The sequence below is a fragment of the Anser brachyrhynchus genome (assembly GCF_964034855.1).
Source record: "Anser brachyrhynchus genome assembly, chromosome: Z".
Taxonomy (NCBI): Eukaryota; Metazoa; Chordata; class Aves; order Anseriformes; family Anatidae; genus Anser; species Anser brachyrhynchus.
Window position 1 is genome coordinate 79,457,704 of NC_137697.1, and position 21,300 is coordinate 79,479,003.

A 21,300-nucleotide genomic window follows, 5' to 3' on the forward strand; every position below is an offset into this window, starting at 1 on the left:
GGGGCGGGGCCGCGGCCGTCACTCACGCGCCCCGGCCAATCGCCGAAGGGAAGCTGCGCGGGACGCCGGGAGGCGCCGGCGCCGATTGGCCGCCGCCGGGCCAATGGGGGCCGCAGGGGCGGGGGCGGCGGCGTGACGGTGAGGAGCGAGGAGGGGGGCGGGGCCTCGTCCGGGGGGGCGGGGCCATGCGCAGCGGGGGCGGGGCCGTCGCGCTCCCGTACCCCGACGGCCGGGCGGCGGGACCGGGTCCCCGGCACCGGCAGCCCCGGGCGGACCCGCGGCTCCCCGGGGCACCGCCACCCCCTGCCACTGGCACCCCGGGCACCTCCACCTCCGGCCCCCGGCCCCCGACGGCCGGGCCGCCCGTCCCGGGCTGCCCCGTCCCGCTCCCGTCCGTGCCCCCGGTCCGTCGGGGAGCACGGAGCGGGGCCGGGGCCGGGCCTGCCGCAGCCCGACTTGCGCGGGGAGGCGCCGCCAGGCGGCCGAGCCGTCGGGGGCGAGAAGGCTGTGCCCCCGCCCGCGGCCCCCCCCAGCCGGCCCGCCCGCCCCGGTGCCGACCCGACAGCGCGGTCTCCTCTCGGCTACGCACTGGGGCCGCGGCCCGGCCGCCGAAGCGCCCCCCTCCGCTCCCGGGCCGGGGTATCCGCGAGCGGGGGGAGGTTTGTCCGAGCCCCCGCCCCGGACGGCACGGCAAGAGCCGAGCCAGCGCCCGCAGCCCCGCCGGCCGCCCCGTCCACCGCCCCTGCCGCCGGGACCTGCCCCGCTCGGGGGGCCGCAGGGGCTGCCCGTGAGTTGCAGACCCTCCAAAAATAACCAAAAAAAAAAAAAAAACAATAAAAACCTGCCTCCCAGGCACCCAGAGGCGTCGAGGGGGCAGCGGCGCCCTGTGCCCGTCTGCGGCCGGCTCTCCGCGCCCCGCGACAGCGAGGGCACAGCCCGGGGCTCCCCCGCCGCGCCGGGGGGTATCGCCCGCTGCCGTCTGCGGCGGGAGGCGGCTGGCGGCAGGGGGGACGTTTTCGTTAAAACCAAAACTCCCCGGGCGGGGGGGGGGTGGGAGCAGTTTCGGGGCGGGGGGCGCGCTGCGGGGCTGAGGAGGGACGGGCGCCGTCCGTGCCCACGCCAGGGGTCCCACGGGGGGCCGGGCCGGGAGGTGCGGGGCACCGCGGGGACACCGGAGGGGGGGGGGGGGTACCGGAGGCTGCCCGCGGGCTGGAAGCCGCGGTGAGAGCCCGGTGCGGCCCCGCACGGGAGAAACGCGGAGCCGAGCCCGGCCGCCGCAGCCTGGGGTCCGGAGGCGCGGAGCTGCCGGGGCCGGGCCGCTGCGGGTGGGCTCCGGGACAAGGGACCGGGGGCGGCCGGGCCGCGGCGGGGCTCCCGCGCCGCTCGGGCAAGACGGGCGAGCGGGGCGAGGAGCGGGGCCGCTGCGGGCCGGGGCACGGCGGGGGCCGGGGCAGCAGCTGCCTCGCCGGGGCTGGGTCTGCGTGCGCGGGAGGCGCCGACGGGCCCGAGAAAACGGGGTGCGGGCACCAGGCAGGCGCTGCGCCGAGCCGTGCGGGGCGGGCATGGCCCTGCACCCCTCCCTTCCTCCTCCCCTTCCTCCTCCTCCTCATCCTCCTCGTCCTCCTCCTCCTCCACGGCGCCGGCAGCGCGGGGGCAGCTGGGTTAAGCCCCCCCGTCCCACCCCGTCCCGTCCCGTCCCGTCTCGCCACCCCTGACCAGGGCGTAGCGGCGGCCCCCGGCCGCGACACCGCCCGGAGCGGCTCGCAGCGCCCGGCCGAGCCGGGCCGTCCCGTACTGGGCAGAGCTGAGCCCCGCGGTCGTGCGGCCGAGAGACGGCCGAGCCCCCCGCCCCCCCGCTGTAGCCCCCTCCCTCCCTCCTCCTCGACGGCCTTCCCGGGGCGTGCGGCGCGGAGCAATGAAATGCCGTATCGATTAAACGATTATTCAGGCGATTTAACTAATAAAAGGCCCCATCGATCGCTTCGAAATTGCATTCTTTATACGCGCCTGGCGAGGCCTCGTCCGCCCGCACGCCCGCGCGGGACCCGCTCCGGCCGCCGGGCCCCGGTGCCGCCGCGGGGGCTCCCGGCGCACGATCCCAGCGCCGAAGGCGCACGATCCGGCCGGCCCCAGCGGCCGCGGGCGGCCACCCCCGTAGCCCCGGGGAGGCCGCGACGCTTCGCGGCGGGGCCCCTCGGCACCCCTCGGACGGCCCCGACGGCCCCGCCGCGCTCGGCCCCGCCGCGCCACGGCCACGCGTGAGCGGCCGCGACCGCACCGAGCGGAGCGGCCAGGCGCGGCCGGGGGTCCAGAGGGCCCCCGCGGTGGCGGAGTCCCCCCGGCTCCCTCCGGTGCTGAGCCCGAGTCCTACCTGTCCGGCCGGCCCGTGGAGTCGCGTAGGTTTTCTCTAAATCCATCCCGATTTTTCAGGACTTGGTGAAATGGACAGAGAAAAAAGTTTCCACGTTGTGTGGTTACTGCCTTTTATTTTCTTTTCGTCTTTTTCTTTTCTCTTTCTTTTCTCTTTCTTTTCCCTTCTTTTATTTTCTCTTCTTTCTTTTCCTGTTGTTTTTTTTTTCTTTTCTCTTCTGTTTCCTTTTTCTTTCTTTTCTTTTCTTTTCTTTTCTTTTCTTTTCTTTTCTCTTCTCTTCTCTTCTCTTCTCTTCTCTTCTCTTCTCTTTTCTTTTCTTTTCTTTTCTTTTCTTTTCTTTTCTTTTCTTTTCTTTTCTTTTCTTTTCTTTTCTTTTCTTTTCTTTTCTTTTCTTCTTTTCTTTTCTTTTCTTTTCTTTTTTCTCTTCCTTTCTCTTCTTTTCTCTTCTCTTCTTTTCTCTTCTTTTCTCTTCTCTTCTTTTCTCTTTTCTTTTTTTTCTGTTTCCTCTTTTTTTCTCTCTCTCTTTGCTCTTTTCCTTTTTCTTCTTTTTCTCGTTTTCTTCCCCCCCCCCTTTTTTTTTTTGAGGGGCTCTCGCAGGTTGGAATAATTCAACTCTTCCGCTCCCCGCCGAGCTTTTGCAGCTGATCACTGAGCTGAAACTAAACGTTTTAGGTGGAAAAAAGCCTCTGAAGGAACCGTGAAATGATTAAGAAACTAAAGAGCTTCTCGCCATGTGAGATCATGTCCTGTTCTCTAAAACATCACAAGATGTCCCCAGACGCAGCCAAAACCCAAGAAAACTCTGACATCTGTTGTAGCAGGAATCAAAGTTTGTTCGCAACCCACCGCCTCTCGAGCGCTGCCTCGACTGCCTGCAGCGCGGCGGCGGCGAGGCGGTGGCGGCGGCGGCCCTGCCCGCTCTGCCACCCGCCGGGCGAAGCCTGTGACCAACTTTTCTGCAGCCCCAACTTCCCCTTCCCGAGCTGACGCCCCAGCAGCCGCAGGCTCCGCTCTGCTCCCGACGGGGGCGACGCGGGGGTTTGCGGCTCGGGAGCCGGGCGGTCCCCGAAAGCCCCGCGTTCAGCCTCTCGGCGCTGCCTCGCTGGAGAAACGGTGAAAAACCGAGCCGAGCCGAGCCGAGCCGAGGCCGGGCATGGCCGGGGCAGCAGCCGGCCGGGGACGCGCGAGGGCGAGCGCTGAGCCCTTCTCCGCTGGCGCAGGGGGGGCTCCGCTCGGGTTCCCCTCGCGCCCCCCGTTTGCGCCGCGGTCTGCAGCCGCTGCCCCTGAGGCAGCCCCGCCGCGGGCACCGGGCCGGTGGGCCTGGCCCTACGGGACTTCGAGGCGCCGAAAAGAACGGGGGAGAAGGGAGGGGGGCGAATTCACGAAGCCACGGTCTCCCCGAAATTCGTTTTTCGGTGAAGTTGTTCCAGAAATACATCAACAACAACAACAAAAAGATAAGAGTGCTTTTCTTTTTCCGGAAAATAAATAAATAAATGGGTGACAAGAAAAAGCATGACCGGGGCGATTCCCGCGTAGCCGGGCCGTGCGCAAGGTCGTGCCCGCAAGCCGACCACGGGGCTCTGCCCCTGTCCCTGCGCACACAACCGATATCGTCCACCCGCAGATATTTATTTTCGCCTGCCCGCGGCCGCACGGGGGGCAGGCGGTGCCCGTGGGCATCCGCTCCCCACGCTGCCGCTCCCACGCCTGCAGCCCTTCCCCAGGCCCGTTTCCAGCGGGGCGTTTTATCAAACGAAATGAAATTCGCCGCCGGGAGACGCCGCCGGCGTTTGACCTCCTTCGCCGGCAGAGCCCACGCGGGCCGCGGGGCCCCGGCCTGGCCTCGCCCGGCCTCCGGTGCGGGGAGCGGGCGGCGGGGCCGGGGGCCGGGCAGAGGGGGGGAGTCGTGGGGAGGGGGTCCCCGTCCGCCCCCAGGTGCGGCGGGGCCGGGGCAGCCGCGCAGCAGGGTCCCGTGGGCTGGATCCCCGCGGGGAGATCGCCCCTCGGCCCTGGACCCCTCCCCGGCTCCGACCCGGGGGCCGCCGCTCCCGACGCCCCCCTTTCCCCTCCCGCCCGGGCCCTGCTTTTCGCACGGCTCCGCATCCGACGGGCGGCGGCCGGGCTGCGGGGGGGGGGGGGGCGGGAGGGGGGTCCCGCAGCTCGGGCCGCGGCCGGGCCCCCTCGAGGCCCCCAGGGGCACGGCGGCTCCGGGCCGCCCTGCTCCGTCCTGTGAGCGTCGCGGCGGGAGGCCGGCCGGTTCCTGCCTCTTGCTTCTCTTGCTTCCCTTTTCACCAACGTTTCTTCGCTCTCATTTGCTTACATAAAAATAACCGGATGGCCCGGGCCCGCTTTCCGCCACCCGCCGCGAACGGCAAGGCGCCGTGCGAACGAGTCCGCTCGGGTTTTGCCTCTCCCGGCGGCTCTGCCCTGGCAAGGGGCAGAAAACAAACAAAAAAAAGCCCACCACCAGCATCAATGATAATAATAATAATAATGATAATGATAATGATAATGATAATAATAATGATAATGATAATAATAATGATAATAATAATAATAATAATAATAATAATAATAATAATAATAATAATAATAATAAATATCAGCAGAGAAATGAACCTCAGCACCCCCTCGCCGCAGGTGCTGTCCCTCCCTCCCGCCTGCCCCCGGCCTCCCCGCACCACGGCCGCGCGGCGCTGCGGGGCCCAAGCGGGTTTCCCGGGGCTTGCGGAGGGAAGGGAGTGGGACACAGGACACTGTGCGGGCAGGCGGCGGGGGGGTGAGGGTCAGGAGGGGGGTCCCAGACGGCTCCGGGCGGCGGGAGGCTGCGGAGCCCGCCGGTTGCCGCCGCTCCGCGGGATGCACGGCGCTGCCCGTCCCTTCCCCTGCCTCCGGCGGCGGCCCGGGGCCGTGCGGGGGGGGGGGGTCCGCTCCTCCGACCCACACCTGCCCCCCCGGCCCCGTGCTGCTCGGGCTCCGGGCGGGTGCTCGGGCTGCGCAACGCAGCGCGTTTTTGAAAATAGCGCGCAGGCTGCCGCGCGCACGGTGCTGGCCTCGCTGCCCGCCAGCTGTCAGGGCCGGGGAGGCTCGGCTCGGGGTGGTACCTTCGGGGGGGGAATAAGGGGAGCCCTCTGCTCGCTGTCCCCAGCAGAGCAGGACTCAGGAGCTCTGCTGGGGAGAGACGCTGCAAGATGCTGTGGGTCCCATCCTGCACGCACCTGCAGGATGCACAGCCTGGCGCTACCCGGCACACAGGGCAGCAGTCCGGCAATAGAGGCTGGCATGAGAAATACCTGCCCTGTGCGTCCCCAGGGAAAGCAGTCTTCTGCTTCTACCTGAAGGCAATCCTGGTGTGACCAGGGCTTGAAACTGCCGTGAAAGAGACCGCAGCTCAGGCAGGAGCCATTTGGAAGGGTGTCTGAGAAGTGGCATACTGCTGTTCCCCGAAACAACTTCTGCTTGGGCATGACATCGGACTCGTCCCTGAAAACTACCAGGAAAGGCACATGCACGACCTAGACCACTGCAGAGCCATGGCTGCAGGCAGAGGGCATCCCTGGCCTCGGGGCTGTGTTGTGCTTTTTGTAAATGGAAAGCGTCAGACAAAAAAAGGAGTGAAGAGGAAAATGCGGTGCAGCACAAACCCAGCAGTTTGTGGAGTATTCCAAGACAGTGGTTGCTACCTTCTCTCAAGTGAACCACACTTTTTCTCTCCGGTGAATAAAGCTGGGAAGTGAGAGGGTAACCCCCTGAACCCACCATGCTCTCACACGCCCGGCAAACCCCAGTACTCTTCGAGGCTGATTGTGTCAGTTTGCAGCCAAACCACGTGGAACCTCCACAGCAAAGAATTTGCATTGCCTTGCCTCCCCATCTATCAGTCAGCTTTGGTAGTCTCCTTTTCCTGAGAAGTAATTAATCACAACTTTGGGTAAGTGGAGAAGCAGAGGGCTGCACAGAGCTTCCAAAGCCCAGCAACGCATTTCAAGTCATTTGCATCACCTCACCTTCCTGTAAAACACACCAATACCAAACCTGGGGGAGGGCTGTTACAAAAGAGGTTCTACCCCTAAGTTGGAATAAAGGGTGTGTTCTGCTGTTTCAGAAATACCCATTTCTTTTCTGCATTACCATAGGCTCTTTTTCCTCTTTCATTTTTCATTTTAAAATGAAAATGTGGGAGATCTAGTGGCGATTGTGGACCAGCACGTTCCCTCAGATAAAACTGAGCTCTGAGATGCGTACGCTAAACAGACTATGGTAATTTACAACGTGGTAGACGGTCTGTCCTGAAAAGTTGAGCGCGCATCGAAGACACGCTGCAATGCCCTCTGTGACCTTCAGAGAACAGTCCACAGAAAGCCAGCAGGAAACGAAGCCTGAGGGACGCAGGCATGGGGAAGAGGCATCCCAGCAGCAGCAGTGCTCGCTCCGCTGGTCCGCATGAGAGGGGTGCTCTGCTGGGCGGTGAGGGGTGCTCTGTCCCTGTTGGGTGCTGATCTAGTCTCTGAGCTGACCCCGAGAGATGTCACCACTCTTATCGGCGCTTTGTTTCCCAGCCCAGTCAGTCGAGTAACGGGGCAGAGCTGAGGTGCTGCAGCTGACAGGTTTTATTTTCAAGAGTGTGAGAGGAGAGCAGGAAATGCTGAGACTTCTCCTTTTCAGCCGACATGTGCTATTACTTGTGCTCCCCTCTCACACGTCTAATGGCCGTACCCCGCAGCAGCACGGTGTGGGGGGTCCTGGCCAGGAGCACTCGGCCTCTGCGGCCCTGCAGCAGGGAGCAGCATGGCTTTCACCAGCACGCAACGCGCCTCAGACGCCTGCAGAAACCTTTTTCTGTCCCGCACCCCACGGGCTCCTCCTCTGTGCCTCTGGGACTGTTGCCTGCGATCCACAACCATACAATGAGCAGGGCCTGTGTTTTCTGAGAGAAACCCGTGTTAGAGCAGAAGGCCACCCTGGTCTGTCGGTGATGAATAGGCTGACCCCTGCCCACACCTCTTTTACCAGTCCGGTGTGGAAAGGCTGCGGGCCACAGCGAGCGCTTTGATCCCTTCTCTCAGGCAGTCACTTTCACTGCCCTCAAGTGTGGTTATTTTGACAGTTAAGGTCAAGACAAAAGGTTTTAAAAAAGTCACCTTTGCGTCACTTTCTTCCTGGCGATACGCTTACGTGCACAGCCGAAAACGAGCCCACATCAGAGGGAGGCCAAGCCACACCAGATGCTGGCTTCTGCCTCTTCCTGAGAGCTGTGTGAGAAACCCCAGCGCGCCCTCTGAGACTGCCGCAGTGGTGCAGAGGAGCGAGGGCCTGGCCCCCTGGGAGCACCGCGCAGCCGAAAGCCAGCACCCAGGCTTCCCCCGGCAGGGCGCCGCACAGCGCCGCGAGCAGCAGCACCCGCGTCCCGCAGCACGCGGGGGAAGGCCGAGCGCTCGGAGGGCACGCTGGGGATCTGTCAGAAGGCCCAGCAGAGGGGAGCAGCTGCCGGGAGGCAAGGAGGGTGGCAGGAGACGTGGCTGGGCATCGCAGAAGCCGGAGCAGAGCACAGGGCTCTGGCCTTTGCATCTGCAGGCCAGGTGTCTCGCAGCAAACCCACCGCTGGCACTCAGCTCGGACTTGGCCAGCGCCATCAGGCATGGGACAAACATGCTGCTGGGTGCCCAGCGGCACACGGTGCTGTAAGGCAGCTTCTATGCTGAGCAGAGAGCAGAAGATTGCTCCACGGCTGCACTTATGCCTGAAGGAACAGCCTGTTCGGTTATAAGCCTTGCTTCCCTCCTTCCAAATGCATCCTCCCATGGATATTTTTAAAAGAGGGGCCCATTTTGGCTTTGCTGCAAAGTAAAGAGACCAAGAATGAGGGTTTTGTTGATGGGATCTATGGCAGGAAAGAGATTGACTGTACTACACAATGCTTCCTTTTCCAGTCTCTCTTGAGAAAGCGAGGAACAAAAATTTCAACTTCATCCAGCACTGTAAGTTTCATGTTTGCCGCTATTAAACACCAAAAAAAAGGTCAAATTGATGCCTTTGCTTGGAGAATTGCTAGGAAAAGAGGTAGATTGAAAGATAGGAAGTTAAGTCACTGAATAGTCTGCTTCCAACAATTGCCAGCAAAGAGAAAAATACAGATGATTTTGAGCCCTTTGCTAGACACAAAATTGTTCAGAAAATGCAAACGGAAGACAGGAGGTTAGGAAATCTAAGGCTTTGTTAGGGTTCCTGGGGAGACATACCCAGGGTGTTAACCCAGAAGATCCAGCGTCATTCCTACTTTGTGTTTCATGTTAAAATCCCAATTGTCCCCTGTGGATTGAAAAAAAGGTTGGTGGGTCACAGCCTCCAAACACATATAGCTCTCATCAAATAAATGGCCAGGATCAGGAGATGGACAGCATTCAGAGTCCTCCTCTGCCCGGAATTTCTTTAGCTCAGGCATTCAATACATGGAGGAACCTAACAAAATATTCTCCTGCTCCTTCTTGGCTAACTTACTGACGTAAATAAACACATCTCCATCAACATGCTGCCATGTATGTACATAGTTAGATACTAGTGTAAATGTTAGCTGCCAAAAATTTTTTTGTCTTATCAGATTTTGCTTCTAAACAGCTAAAGAGATTTCATTTTTTTTTTTCCCCTAGAATATTTACTAGAAAAGTCACAGCACATGCTTTTTGTGGGAATTTTAGCCAGAACGTTTCAATGGCTTACAGAAAGGCTTCCTTCTATAGTTTTGGTAACCACAGCACCTAATGCAAGAACCCTTCAATAAATATTTTTTCATGCTAGTCACCACAGCCTTTGTGCAGTAAGGCCTGCGTATTCACAGCAGATTTTCAAAGGAGCAGGGAGCTAGAATGGAAGAAAACATTTGCACATTTTCAGGCCCCAGACCATGCTGTTATAACTCAGGAAGTTTTTTCATTCACAGCACTTCTGGATATAACACTGGCTAGACATGTGCTCAGAAGGGTTTGGTTGGGATGCATGTTCTGGGATGCTGGGCCCTTCATAAAGGTGCAGCTAGGACCTGGGACAAGTAAAGGTCTTGCCCCAGACCATAAATTTGCCAGAAGTACCGGATTTTCACATCTGTGGAGTACCAGTAGGAGCGACTCAGATGTCTCCCTCATTATTGTGGAGAAGCAGATGTATTTTTGACAGGCGAGACTGAGGATCTCTAGTTTTTTAATCTGTTTTCATACGCATACCCCAAAACACTTCCCAAGGCCCCGTATGGCACACCAAGTTTACCTGCAATAAGCCTGCCTTTCGCACCACGCAGCTGCACGTCACGGCTGCGCAGGTCTAGGGGCTTGCTGCAGGCAAAAAGTCAGGCCTCGCACCCTTCTCCTTCTCACCGCTCCTCAGAAGCCCCTGGGGAGCTGAGCTGCCGGAACACAGATCACTTACAGCCACCTGCCCTGTGCGATGACTTGAGCACGAGCCACTGACAGCGACAGCGCGGGGCTCCCCGCGGGGCCGGGGGGGGCCAGGCGGCGGGGCCGGGCAGCTGCCCCTCGCACCAGGCTGCAGCAGGGCAGCTGGCGCCCACGGGCAGGGGCTTTCCCACCCAGCACCTGCAGCCAGGCCCACGGTGCTGCAGGGAGTAAGGCAAAATCGGCCAGGCCCGTGTGCTGGCCGTGACGCTCGGAGCGTAATTGCGTCCGTTGCCGGCTCTGCTACCTTCTGCTTGGTTTGCTGCTCGGCGTTTCCATCGCTGTGCTCTCAGCATCCAGCTGGAGTGATCTCTGGCAGACTGGAAATGCCTGTACCGTGGTGGCAGGACAAGCCCTGCAAATTAACGCTGCTATCACGGCAACCCCGCTGTTGTCGGACAGCACACGGTCTGGTTAGCCAAGTGCTGGCCCGCGGATCCCTCTGTCACTGCAACCCTACTTCTGTTCAGCACAGACGTTTTTCAAGCGACCATTTTCTCTGTTTTGCCTTCTGCCTGAATGCAGACTCCCTACAGCCACCCCCTCCTGCCTGCTCCTGTCCCGATGCCTCTGCTCTCCCATCCTTGTTGGGGGTGTTGTGCCGCTCACCCTCCTTGGGCTGTGACTCCATGGGACTACTCCAGCTAACAACAGGCTGTGACCAAAGTCCATTGCCAATGAGTTAAAAAATAAAAACAACCAGAAGAGAATGTTTCACCACCTTTGCTATCTGTACTTTATCAGTCACTTTACTCATGAAGGCTAGGATGATTTCTTACCTTTTACTCTCAAAGACCAGTTCCCCTCTTTCTGCTCTTGGTGCGTTTCTCTCACCTGCACCCAAGTCATTAGCCTCATGGTAATTTACACCCAGAAACCCTTTTTTTTTTTTTTTTTCCTCCTGGAAATGTGCTTGGGCAGTGTGTCAAACCACCAGGCCTGGAAAAACACTCAAAGAGGCAGCAGCAGCCTCCAGCTGTGGGTCTTGTACAGCACGAGCAAACTCTGTGCTGGTAAAACCCTGGGTATTGCTTGTCCTTTGATATTTTCTGCTTCCAGTGTAAGGCGCTTCAGCTCTCCCACAGCAGGGGTGGTCACTGCTCCCTGATGTCCTCCACTTTTGCGTGGAACTCATCCCGCAGCATTGGTGCCAAAAGGCGCTTTGTTCAGGATGCAAATAACTCATGCCAGTTTAGGCACATACAATTATCGTTGCGGGGTGATTTCAATCCTTGCATCCCTTTGAGAATAAATACCACAGAAGACTGTTTTTTCCCTTTCTTTAGGTATTTTGGGGGTAATTTCTTTTTCTTTATTTGCATTCACTCTAAATTGGGTGGTGGTGTTTAGAGCAGGTGACAGAGAGCTCTGGTCTTTATCGTTACACGGTGAATTGTAGTTAACTGGAGACTTTAAGAACAATACAGAAATCTATTTCTTTAACTCCAGGTACTGCTTACCTCCAATTATACAGCTGTATGGAAGTTATTAGATGTGAAATATAAAAACGTTGTATTACAATTCAAGTTGTTTTATAATTAAATTTTGAAATCAATAAGGAGAAAATTAAAAAAGAGAAGTTTGATAACACTTAGCCTGTTTGCTCAATATATAGCAGCAATCACCATGAAAAGCCATTTACCTTGTGGTATGTTCTGCAGGAAGGAAAACTGAAGAATTTCCTTGCTTGCTTTAAAATACATTTCAATCACAGCCGAGACCAGGCAAAACAGATGATGCTGCAAAGATACAGGCTGCGTTGCCAAATGGACAAAGCGCTGCCCGTCGCAGCTCGTGGCCAGGCTGCTCTGCCACCCGGGTGGCGGCGATGCAGGCACCGTGCTGCATGGCTCCAGCGCGACGCACAGGCTGCAGGCCCTGCTCGGCAGCGTCCCCTGCAAGACAAGACTCACTTCCCAACACCTCGCCTTCCTCTCTGCACACGCAAGAAGCGCCGGTGGGTTATCGGACAGGGCTGCGGCTGCCAAGACGAAGCAGTGCCAGGCACGCGGGCTCGCAGGAGCAGCCTCCTGTGGGGCTGGAGGTGCTGTCACCCTTGCTGGTGGCAGCCTCGGCCAGACAGAGGCTGCAGAGACGAACCCTTGCATGTAGCGTCACTACAGTGGAAAAAAACATTCTTTAGGGGAATTTCCTTGCTGCTTTTACCGCTCTGTTCTGATATTTACATTACTCATTAATGATGCTATTTCAGTTCTGCCTCTATTTCTTGCCCTGCAGGACATGCATTACCTTGATTATAGCAAATGATTTCAGCGGATTTTTTTCAGAAGTTTTGCAGCTAGGCACATGGGACATTTTTAAAGCCCTTGTTTCCTGATGGGCACAGTGTCGGCCGCCAGCTGGAAGATATCCCTCAAAACTAGAGCTTCCACAAAGATCTTGTTCTTTCTCAAGGCTGCCTTTCTCCATTCCCCACCCCATGATCGCTCAGCTTTAACAGTCACCGGAAAAGTCCTGGTCTGTACTCCAGCCTTGCCTGTAGCACAGGGCAGGCGACACTTGCTACGCCTACAAAGAAAGATGCCACGAGCTCTCTGGTCATCATCTGGTCAGGAGTGCAGTGGGAAACCCAGCCAGGTTTAGGCACTGTAGCCCAGAGGGGGTAATCAGCAGATGGGTCCCTGTCTTTCTGTCCCACTGTCTGGCTCAGCAGAGAGGAGAGCTTCTGAGGTACGGCAGTGATACGCCATAAAGGAAGGTTTGTCCAGGCCTGAGAAGGTAAGTGTACTGGCACTGAATGGATGATGAGTAATGTTTACGCAAAGAAAAAAAGGACTCGGTCTGAAGAAAATAGAAAGGCTCTGGCATAGAAGACAGAGGTCCTATGTCCCCTTTGCCCAGGTGAGCATTAGGGTTGGAGGGCAACACTCAACACATCCTACAATCTTCCTAATCTATGTGATCAGAAAAACAAACAAACAAACAAACAAACAAAATCAGCATTAATCTGGATGATGAGCAAGATAAAGATCCGTGTAAACACTCCGCTGTTTTTAGCTTACTCTGTTGTATCAAATAATATTACCATACTTTTTTCCAAAACTCATCAGTCTGATAACTGTCCTTGGAAAAAGTAACATATTTGCCTCTGCCATGCTGCAGAGCAGAAGCTACAAGAGACAGTCTGTGAGCATGTAAAGCCAATAGCAATTAAGAAGACACTGCATTAAAACAAACAAAAACAACTCTCCCCCCCCCCAAAAAAAATAAAGTATTATTTTGTTGACTGCATTACAATTCTCCGGGTGGTGACTTAATAGTTTTGACCGCTGGTGATTGCCTGTACCACCTTACCAATACGAGTACATGCAGCAGATGGTTTGATGGCTAACAAGACTAGAGACTTCGGTAAGGAGCACAGGCATTTGAGAAGATGCAGTGAGTCCAGCCTCTCCGTGCCTGTCCTTTTCATCACTCAGCCAAGAGGCTGACATTCCCACAGGAGGAGAAAACTTGTCACCCACCCGAACTATTCTCTGTGCCTCACCAGCAAGGAAATAGCATGCCCCAGACGGACAGAATATAAGCAGAATAGCTTCCCTTCCCCTCCAAACCCTCCTCAAACCTGCATACACCATCTGGCAAATACTATTACTATCACAGGAGCTGGAGGTCCTAACCATAGCCTCGTTTCCCAATACACCAGAAGGTTTGCAAGTTTCACTGAAGACACCTTATGTATTGCTTCTGTTCTGACTCTTAGTAGTATTATTAAAAAGAAAAAAAAATACCACTAATGGGCTTTCTCCATCTATGTCCAAATGTTTTTAGAGTGTAATCAAGATGAAATAGTGGACCTGCAGACCTGAAATGCAGAGCATTCTCCTACTGAGGTGAGCCACACAGATCTCATAGTATTTCATTATATCAGCGTAGTGAATGTTACATTGCAGCAGGATGAAATTCAGTCTAACTTCATTTGCACTCTTTCAATACTGGCATTTTAAAATACAGATATCTGAGTGCAAATTACAGTCCTTAATTCAACCTTCAGAACATGGACCTGAAATCTTAAAATCACACAGAAGAAGGGCTTTTTTACTTGCTGTATTTACTATCTGAACATTGCAAATGATTTTAAAAACAGAGTTGTACATGTATATCAGATACCATTTGAAGTAATGAGTGTATTTTTCTAATCTTCCCAATGGCAACCTAACAACCCATTTCCAATATCATGCATAATAATTAATTTGTTTTCTGTATAGTAATAAGATTAACAACTTCACATTTACACGGAGTACTGAGTTATGTTCAAATAAAATAAGTTCTAATGAGAAAAATTGGAAGTGGCAGCAAATCAATGTTCCACTCAGCAATCCAGGTTTATGTGTGTTTGTCTATCTTTTCTGCATGTATTTTTTGTCAAGATTCCACTGTAAACAAGATAATTTCTTTCGTGTTGGGTTAGCCTGGGTAAATACGTTTAATGAACAACAAATATGTTGTAAACATTGAAATGAATCTAAATACCTCAGAAAACATCCTGGAAACTCTACGGTGCTTCAGCAGATGCAGTGTACTAAATATATAAATATGAGGCAATGCTGAATGAACTCACTACACAGAGCAAGCTGACATCAGGCAAAGCTTAATTTCAAACTAATTCTTAAGTGCTTTGTTTTGAAAGCTCTGCATATATAATATGCGTATATCAAAGAAGCCTCATTAGGTCAATTGGGCTGGAAATTTTGCTTTTCTTTTTTTTTTAAAGGAAAGTATTGCAACACTAGCAGAAATCAATGAATTATAAGTAAGCAAGGCAAAGATTGGAAAGATTTTTGGTCCTTTCTAGAAATTAGCATCATAGATAAGTCAGTGTTAAAAATATACTGCAGTAACTCTCTGAACCTAAACCTCCACGATTTATCCTAACAGTCCTTTTCCTAGCACTTCCTCTTAAGCGTACGCCTCTCAGACGGTGCAGTAACAAGGTGACCAATGTGTCTCAGCAACTATATGAATGAGTAATTTTACTTGAACATTTACGTACTAACGCTTGGAGCATCTGCCTGTCTTCCCGCTAATAGGGGATGACACCAAAGGAGCACCGGATCGTATTTTACAGACTAGCAAGCAGCGCAGTGCTTGTTGTGATAGGGGTTGTGAGATAGCAGTAAGTCTGCTGAACACAAAGCCCTCTATAACTAGGCAAAGTTCCCAGATGTTCCTGGGGAAGGACGGTCATGGAGAGTGAAGATATATTTTTTTATTTATTTATTCAACATCACCCCAGCAGGACACATTTCCACACCACCAGTGCAGAGATAATTGCTGGCATCTAATTGTCCCAGGCAGGAGCAACTCAGAAAGGAGAAACAGTGAATCAGTTTTTCTGACCATCTTTCCACTGAACAGCAGAGGAAGGTGTTTTCCCTTTCTGGGGCAGGGTTTGATTCCTTATCCTTTAGATCCTGTGTCATCCACACAGGTACCCCCCTCTCCTCTGTGATTTTCATCCTGAGAAACCTCTCCCCTCTCCTGGACCCTGGGCCTCGCGGTGGCATGCACCCTCCCGGAGGATGCGTGAGTCACACCAGATGGACAACAACAGGGATGCCCAGCAGCATTTCAGCTTGGGTTGGCTGCGGCCATTCACTTGCAGCACTGGGACCTCCTGGTATGCACCCAGCCAGCCATGCTGCCCCTGCCCCAGACTGCAGGGCCCGCCTGAGAACACGCAGGAGCTTGCTGAGGCAGCCGCTGGTACCGTGGAGGATGCATGCAGTGAGTGAAGAGGAGCCTTGGGTTTCACGTGCCATCCAGCGACAGAGACCTGAATCCCTGGGGGCTGTAGGTCAGACATGTCTTGCACACTCAGGGCCGAATCCACCGCTGTGTGCTCGATCCCCACAGCCTACATTCCGGGCCTCCATGGTAGGAAAGTTCCTGCCAGGCTGCATGTGTCCTGTGCCAGTTTGTCCCCTGCCCTGCAGCACTCAGGGTCCCCATGTCACTGGGGGCAAACGGGCTGCGCTCCTGAGAGTCTTCCCCACCTGCGTGCGTGGGGGGGGGACATCCCCTGCAGGCTGCTGGGCTGGACAGTGGGTGCCAGGGCCCCAAGCACCACTGGCAGTGGTGGGTTGGGTGGTAGCCGTGCAGGACACGTTCCAGCTTTGTCTGAGATGTGCGCTGTCACAACAGATGTGCCTGGGGACCACTGGGCTGTGGCAGATTCGTCCTCAGTCCCCTTGTCAGGAAAGACACTACAACCTCAACCACTCCTCTGCACCCAGGCCATAGAACTGTGCGTGGTGTCATAGAATCTTAAAGGTTGGAAAAGACCTTCAAGAGCATCTGGCCCAACCATCCCCCTACTACCCATGTCACCCACTAAACCATGTCCCTAAGCACCACGTCCAACCTTCCCGTGAACACCCCCAGGGACGGTGGCTCCACCACTTCCCTGGGCAACCCGTCCCAATGACTGACTGCTCTTTCTGAGAAGAAATGTCTCCCTGGTCCTGCTGGCTGCACTATTCCTGATACAGGCCAGGATGCCGTTGGCCTTCTTGGCCACCTGAGCACACTGCCAGCTCATGGTCAGGCAAGCATCAACCAGCACCCCCAGATCTTTTTCCTCTGCACAGCTTTTGAGCCTCTCTGCCCCAAGCCTGTAGTGCTGCATGGGGTCGTTGTGGCCAAAATGCCGGACCTGGCACTTGGCCATGTTGAACGTCACTTGCTTTGAACAAAGCCACCACATCTTCTCTTTCACTAGGGCTTGTCTGTTTTCTTTCTCCATTTTAGGCTCCCTTCCTTTCCTTCTATAATTCCTGGGGAAATATTGACATATGATGTTTTTTTCAAAGCTCTCCATCCACTAAACCATGGACCAGGCCCAGACCTGGAAGAAGAGTGCAGGTGCTCCAGGGAATGATCCCAGACCACAAGAGGCCCTTGCCTACCTGAAGTCCAGCACAGCAGGAGTCAGAGGTAGAAGCTCTTCTCTTCCCATCCCCTACAGCTCAGTGACTGCTGTGGTCCATCTCTCATGATCACCTGCAGCTGCACGGGTGTGCTATTGGGAATCTGCAAAGAACATCATATCAAAGCATACAAAACCAGCCACTGTCAGAAATGTCTCCTGGCTTTCCTTTACAGGTGAGTAGTGTTAACAGGACATGAACAGCTGAGGGTGGATTTGAAGAACAAGCCTGTCACAGCATGCCCTGGCAATGGTCTCAGGCTCCCAGGTGAACAACGGGAAGGGATGTATCACCCGACAACCCCACCGGGTAAAAGCTGCCATCTGCGTTCCACCACGGGACACGGTTCTCGGGGTTTGTGTGTCTGCAGACACGGGAGGAAACGCCTGCTCAGCACCTGCTCTGTGCTCACCAGCGGGAAGACGAGGACCATGCTCGGTCTCCAGGAGGAGCCACCCACCAGCCCCAGCAGTCTAGGCCCCGGCGCTGCCCTTGTCCCCACGGAGCAGGGCACGGCCCACCCCGGCACCTTATTCTGACTGCTGTCACAAGCCCTGTCTGGCAAAGAGGTCGAGGAGCGGCCTGACTGTCTCTGCTGCCTGCTGGGGACACGGTGGGAGCTCAACCCCACCCCACATGGCAGGGCAGGAGCCGGGGGCAGCCTGGGCCTGGCCAGCCACAGCGTCGCCAGCAAGGCGCTGGGATCCACCTGGCCCCAGCTGCTTGCTGAAGAACAGTGAAAACGAAGCAGCTATTCATAGCTTGTTTGTATAGTTTCCGGCATACACACGTTTCCTTGCCTAATTATAGGCAATTCGAGCTTCACTGCCTAACTGAGCATGGCCATCACTTGCCATTGTAAGATCTTCAGTTGCTTACAACTTCACCAGATTTTATGAGTTTTGGCTGAAATTTTCCACACTGTGAGTATGATTCAGGCAATTGCTGTTTTTGTCCTTTGTTTTTGTTTTTGTTTTTGTTTTTTCCTTCTGGGAAAGCTTTGAGAAAAATATTTGTTTCTCAAAATAAATAACAATAATAACAATCATCGATGTACTCCTACTAATTTTATTTTTATTTTTTAGAAATATGTTTCTTAGAAGCACTATTTTGATCCTTTTTTCTGTAAGAGTGTTCCACTTTTAGTGGGACACTGCTCAGGGTTCCATATTTACTTTTCTCTGCAGAAAGCCACACATGTCTGGGGACATTGTGAACTGCTGATTCATGTATGAACAGAAGAGATTAGACACATGGTTACTCAAAACTGGACTTCCACCAATACTAAGCAGCAGCTTGTCTGTCTTCCACTTGCTTCTTTCTCAGGCCCTAGGCCTGGGCCACTTTGATAAACTCTGAGTCATCTGCTTCAGCCTGGTCTGAACTGGGTGTCCTGGGTAAGCGTTCCCCTTCTGTCTTGGCTTTTGCCTCCCAGGGAAAGAAGGAAGAACCCAGCAGGTCACCAGAATTTGGCATTTTCCTAAATGTCAGTAGTGGACATCAGAACTGTCACATTTTTCGCAGACAGCATAACACGCCTCACCACTGACGAACAGCCAGCCCGCCTCCCGGCACGGGGAAGGCACATGTAAGAGGTTTCCAAAGAAAATTCTTGTGCAGTAAATGCTGGGGAGTCAACTAAATAGACGTAATGTCTTCTTTCTGCTGGACATGGCAAATGTTTTTCCAGGTGTCTCTGGGTGTCTCCCAGAGACTTTTCCTCTCCATCACCTCACTCCAACTCTACTGTATGAAACATTTCCACCTGCGTTACTCTGGACCATCCTGCTTCTAGAGGTGTGCAACATCTGAACAGGCTTGGTAGCCCTGAAACATTTTAAGCAATTTTAGCTAATTACTTCACTGCAGTTAGTATAACAATGCAGTTAGGTAAAATGGTGACATTTAAAATAGTCCCACGCACGTCATCACGATCATGATGCTGTCCCCTGACAGAGGCGTTACCACCCCCCTTCCCACCTGTTTGGGGTAGCTGCGGTCCCCCGTCCCCTGACAGATCGCTCTCGAGCCGCAGCCGTCACTCGCTGCCCTTCCCTTGCCTGGCAAAGGGCCGAGAGCCGCGCTGCCCCCCTGCAGCCAGCTGCCCTGAGCAACTGCCTGCTTTGCCTAGGCTTCGCCTGTCCCATTTGCCTTCACAGGAGACACGGTGCCTTGCTCCTGCAGCGTCCCTGGAGATGTGCCTCTAAAGCAGAGAGCAAACACCCTGAGCCAGCCACAGGTGGACACCGTGCACAGCTGGGCTCATGTGGACACTCAGACTTCACCATCTCAGGAAGCCTCTCTGTGCACAGCAAATAATCCAGCTTCTGGCACTCAGAGGCACCACAGGCACTGTGAGCCAAGAGACCCCAGACCACAAGTGCCTCAGACTGTAAATGAGCACTGCGATCTGGAAATGCCACCGTAGGTTGCCCTCTGGTTGCCTTCATCCCCCTTCAGGCAGGCGCACTGCGGCAGGCACTGGCTCCAGTGGAAGGCCGTCTTTGTAGCCTAAGGCAGGAGGAAAGAAACGGAGCTGGGGCTGACTTTGTTAGTGACACGACTCCTGCTTCATTTCTCCTATTAAAGGGAAAAGGAAAGGAAGAGGCTGTGGGTTGTGAGGTGGCCTTATGGCTAAAATTGTTACACCTCTATTAACAGCTGCTAGCTCTGCTAGTGTGTTGATTGCCACATTTGTGTGTGGTACAACTCAAAATCCTTTGGGCTTGTTTTGCCTCCTCACTGGCTATACCGGTCGTGCTACCCCGACTTGCTGTACACCTACTGCAGACACCTGAAGCACGGCCCTGTCAGCAGACAGATGTTCTCGAACACCATTCAAATCAAACGCTGCTCAGTGAACGTCCAAGGGAACAGCAGCTGAGCTCTGAAGGGTGCTGCAGGAGGACCAAGCCGGAGGGGCACCCAGTGAAGGGTCTGCTCTCAGACCCCGTGCACGGGGAAAGCAGACCTGCACGTCTGTGGAGCACGTGGGGACAAACACACTGCCTGAGGACCACGGCCCTGGCAATACTGCCACCAGCAGCCCTGGTGAGCTGGGGCGGTGCTGATCTGCAGCACAGAGATCAGTCCAGCGTGTTCGAGGGTGCCAGAAAATCCACGTGGTGACAGCTCGCTGGCTGTGCACCCGCTGGCTCTGGAGTTCGGCCGGTGTGCCCACACGGGTCTGCATGAGCTGCTCCCACTCCTCGGGCTGCAGCGCGGACGGAGCACCCCAGGGCGTTAAGTAACGAGCATCTGGAGGAACAAGCTTGTGAGTGGGGACGACTTGAGTGCAAGCCCTGTCTCCCACACCTCCCACCAGATTCTGGAGAACCTCCCTTCTTGTCTGCCCATCCATGGAGTGAGACCAGCTGTTCTCTGTTGAGATCTTGATTCTCCTGCATGCCAATCAGCACCAGAAAGGCCGAACAGCAGCACGCGTTGCGCTGGGAGCAGGCTCTGGAGTGGCATGGTGTGGGACATAACAGCTTATTCCCCCTGCTCAGGACACATGTGCTTCCTCCTCAGGGTGCTGCCTGGCTGGGCCATGGGTGCACGCTCTGCTCCCCCTCCACCCTTCTCCAGAAGCCAGGCAACATCCTGCCCTGCTCGGGCTCCTCAGGCTGGAGGGCTCTCTCCTGCTGCTCTAGAGGCTGCCCATGCCTCTGTTGGGGACCCTGGGCCTCCCCAGTCTGGGCTCCCCAGTGAAGGGACATGGTTCTTCACACCCCCACCACCCAGCCTGGCTTTCAGAACCTGCCTTTGGGAAACATGAAGGCTTATTTAGGGACCTGAGTAGGTCTGGTTGTCCCACCCATCCCCATAACAGCTGAGTGCACGCTCTGGCCATAGGGTCTCCAAGACAGGGGGCTCTCCAGAGCAACCTCAGTACCTGAGGTAGCTTATAAAGGTCTCTTGACTGATGGGACTTACACACCCACGTGCCCAAAGTTCTTTTGAACTCCTCTCCACGGAAGGAAAGCCTGAGACTCTGCTTGCTTGTGGCTCTTGTTGCGTGTGTTAGCAGCAAACTTTGAACAGGAACGGCATGTTTTGTTGATGAGCATTGTGTTTTACTTCCGTTAAATGCCAGTGTGGACCTCTGTCTCTCCTGTGATGCAGGGAAAGCATAAAGATTCACTCCCTAACATCCTTGACACTGTGCTGCCTGCATCCCTTCCCTTCTTCTGTGTTTCTGCTCTCGTACTTGTCTCTCACCCTTCCTCTGCTTTGCAGCTCAGCCCACGTGGCTTGTGCAGCGAGGGAGTGTGTGCCATGCCAAAACATACAACAGTCTTCACAGAGCCCCTGCAAGATTTGCAATGGCAGCAAGCAAATTCATTGTCCCCAGCACACAACGTCATACTCCACCCTTCCCTTTGATTTCAGCTCCTTGCAGAAGCAGACATAGCTGCTGAGGGGTGGGAGGGCTGGAGAGTGTCAGTCCTTTCACAGCCACACCTCCAGGCTTAGCCTGGGGCCAACCCCAAAACTGTGAGCTGATGTGGGACGCAGAAAACAGATGAGG

The 21,300-nt window shown here is 55.1% G+C and overlaps 1 protein-coding gene across 2 annotated transcripts in view; it reads right to left on the bottom strand.

Moving 5' to 3' along the window:
• Positions 1-2,626, bottom strand: part of PAX5 (paired box 5) — a 146,354-nt gene extending 143,728 nt beyond the window's left edge. The window contains exon 1 of one of the 2 annotated variants that reach the window (XM_080573587.1): positions 2,372-2,626. In XM_080573587.1, the coding sequence (XP_080429713.1) occupies positions 2,372-2,417 (46 nt within the window). In that variant the 5' untranslated portion in view covers positions 2,418-2,626. The remainder of the gene's footprint in view (positions 1-2,371) is intronic. The other variant, XM_080573589.1, reaches the window with a different exon arrangement.
• Positions 2,627-21,300: the final 18,674 nt, after the last annotated feature.